General features: G+C 34.6%; 1 protein-coding gene across 15 annotated transcripts in view; it reads right to left on the bottom strand.

Annotated features, from left to right (window-relative positions):
* The window catches only part of drk (growth factor receptor-bound protein 2 drk), a 37,786-nt gene that overhangs the window by 18,739 nt on the left and 16,547 nt on the right, over window positions 1-2,500 (bottom strand). For all 15 annotated transcript variants that reach the window (XM_043031111.2, XM_086548430.1, XM_086548427.1 and 12 more), the window contains one exon: window positions 384-469. In XM_043031111.2, coding sequence (XP_042887045.1) covers window positions 384-461 — 78 coding nt within the window. In that variant the 5' untranslated portion in view covers window positions 462-469. The remainder of the gene's footprint in view (window positions 1-383; window positions 470-2,500) is intronic.

Raw genomic sequence — 2,500 nt, 5'->3', positions numbered from 1 at the left:
GAAGTGGGCTCCCGGATATTTTGGCAGCAGCATGCATTTTCTCCTTCCTCGTAAATATTTGAGCAGGGATGCTGCTTCCCAAGCTGAAGGGCTGGCACAAGAACACAAAGGGTGTGTGTGTATTTATTTAAGTGCAAATCTATGGCACTAGAGATATTAATCCTATCATGAGGGATGCTTTAATAACAGTTGGAAAAATAGAGAGTGGTAGCAAGAGTGGGGGAGGAGAGAGAGAGAGAGTGAGAGTGAGAGTTAGAGTGAGTGAGTGAGTGAGTGAGTGAGTGAGTGAGAGAGAGAGAGAGAGAGAGAGAGAGAGAGAGAGAGAGAGAGAGAGAGAGAGAGAGAGAGAGAGAGAGAGAGAGAGAGAGAGAGAAAATATTTACCTTAAGAATCTGCCCTTTCCTAAAACTGAGCTCATCCTCAGCTGTGGCGTTAAAGTCATGTTTTGCTATCGCCTCCATGGTGAAATCTGGAGAAGAAATAATGAATACAATGAAAATCATGTTACAGTAATTTTTAATCAATCAATCAATCAATGGGAAAAAAAAAAAAATAATCAAGCCAAAATCTTCCTTATAACATCAATATATGAGAAAGAATATCTTGACTTAGACATCTTAGAGCCACAAATATGACCACCATTCCCACAAATGCCTACAGAATAGTGTTAACCTTCTTATGTGATAGAAAAATATATCTGGAACCATAGCACCCTTTATCCCCCCCCCCTCCAAAAGAAATATAAAACATATAACAACAGTTGCATCTGGTCTGTTCTCTCTTTTTTATTTATCATCTACACAACTTAAACACAGTAACTTGAACAAATCTGAAAAAAATAAAATAACATGAAATAATGAAGTCCTCGAACAAAGTAACAATACACCATCTCTCCCTCTCTCTTGTATTTCCATCCCCCGTCATTCATGAACTGAATAATACCAGCGAGAACATGGAGAATAACAATACTAACAATAAAGACATGTGCCAATTCTAAAACCTTGAGTGGGTTGAAAAAAATGAAGGAATTGTTGTCTGTGATGCCGGTGAAGTTGTGCAACACGTTTTGCACTCTGACATGATTCTCAGGCAGGGTGCTTTCTATCTGGCACACTGTTATACAAGCAGTGATGAATCTCCAAGGGTGAAGGGGGGTGGGGGGGAGAGCTATCCATCCTTACTGTAGGGCTCACTCCCCCAATGCCCTTCTCGCTTTTTATTTAGAAGGGAAACTTATCAAGAATGAGGATAAAAGAAAAAAGGGGGGGATGCCAATGTAAAAATATTCTAAATTTGCAAGGAATATGGTAACCTTGGTAATAATAATGATACTGAGGAAAATATTAACAATATGAACAGTAATATTGATTACAATACAGTGAGTTATGATGAGAGGACATATCCAAAGTGAATGACAGTAACAAGAATACTACAATTACAATAATACCCTTGGCACTAATAATAACCCTATAACAATCTAACATAAATATCTAATAATATGAACAAGAACAATTATAACAACTGATAAAGAAGATGAGTAATGTTTCTATTATTTGATTACAGCTTAAAATAAGAATGTAAACAGACAGAAAGAAAAGTATTATTCATACTAGTTTCATTGATAGCATTGTTCTTGCAATCATTAACAATAATGACACTACTGACTCAGTGCAGACAATGGAAAAAAAATTGATATGAATCTTCCTTATCTATCTATCTACATATACTGAGGATGTGTGAAATCAAAACTGATATTGACAAAGTTCCTAGGATGTACAGCATGTAACCCTTATATTCTTGGTATCTGTGTTCAAGATACATATTTTAGGGGAGGGGGGTATTCAAAATAAGAACTACATGAAATAGTCTAAGGCATTGCAAAGCCCACTTCTGAAATTTGCAAAATAAGAAATATCAAAAACAACAAAATGGAAAACTCACAGATACCACTAGTCTGATCCATGCAGTTCTTCCATCTTTATTATCCTCACTTTTAGCATGATTAATAAGATCTGGCTTACACATCCCCATCCATGCCAAATGCACATGATTACACACAGATATAAATAAACAAAAACAAAGTCACTATCTACACATCTACATAGGCCTACCCCTATCTGTAATCTTCACCTATAGCTACTAATGCCTATGGGATAAACTGATATCTAAATACCTAGCTATCACATATTTGGTATAATGAACTAAATATACATGATAATAAGCCATAACACATTGCGACAAATCAAATATGGTAATATGAGCTCCAATTACCATTCTAACAGTAAAAACAACAGATAATTATGATCATTGTTTTGTTACTTACGATGATGATTATAAAGACAACAATGGAAATAACCATGGAAAAAAATAATGATATTAATATAAATAAGAATAATGATAGAAATACAGCAATAATAATGAGGAAATAATATGAATGAAAATAATACTAATAATATCAATTACCTGTAACTAATAAGAAAAAACATAGACTAAATAGGAA

This window comes from Penaeus japonicus, unplaced genomic scaffold (genome assembly GCF_977035675.1).
Source record: "Penaeus japonicus unplaced genomic scaffold, GWHDUDI00000001_assembly GWHDUDI00000020, whole genome shotgun sequence".
Lineage (NCBI taxonomy): Eukaryota > Metazoa > Arthropoda > Malacostraca > Decapoda > Penaeidae > Penaeus > Penaeus japonicus.
This window is presented reverse-complemented; position numbering and strand designations above follow the sequence as displayed.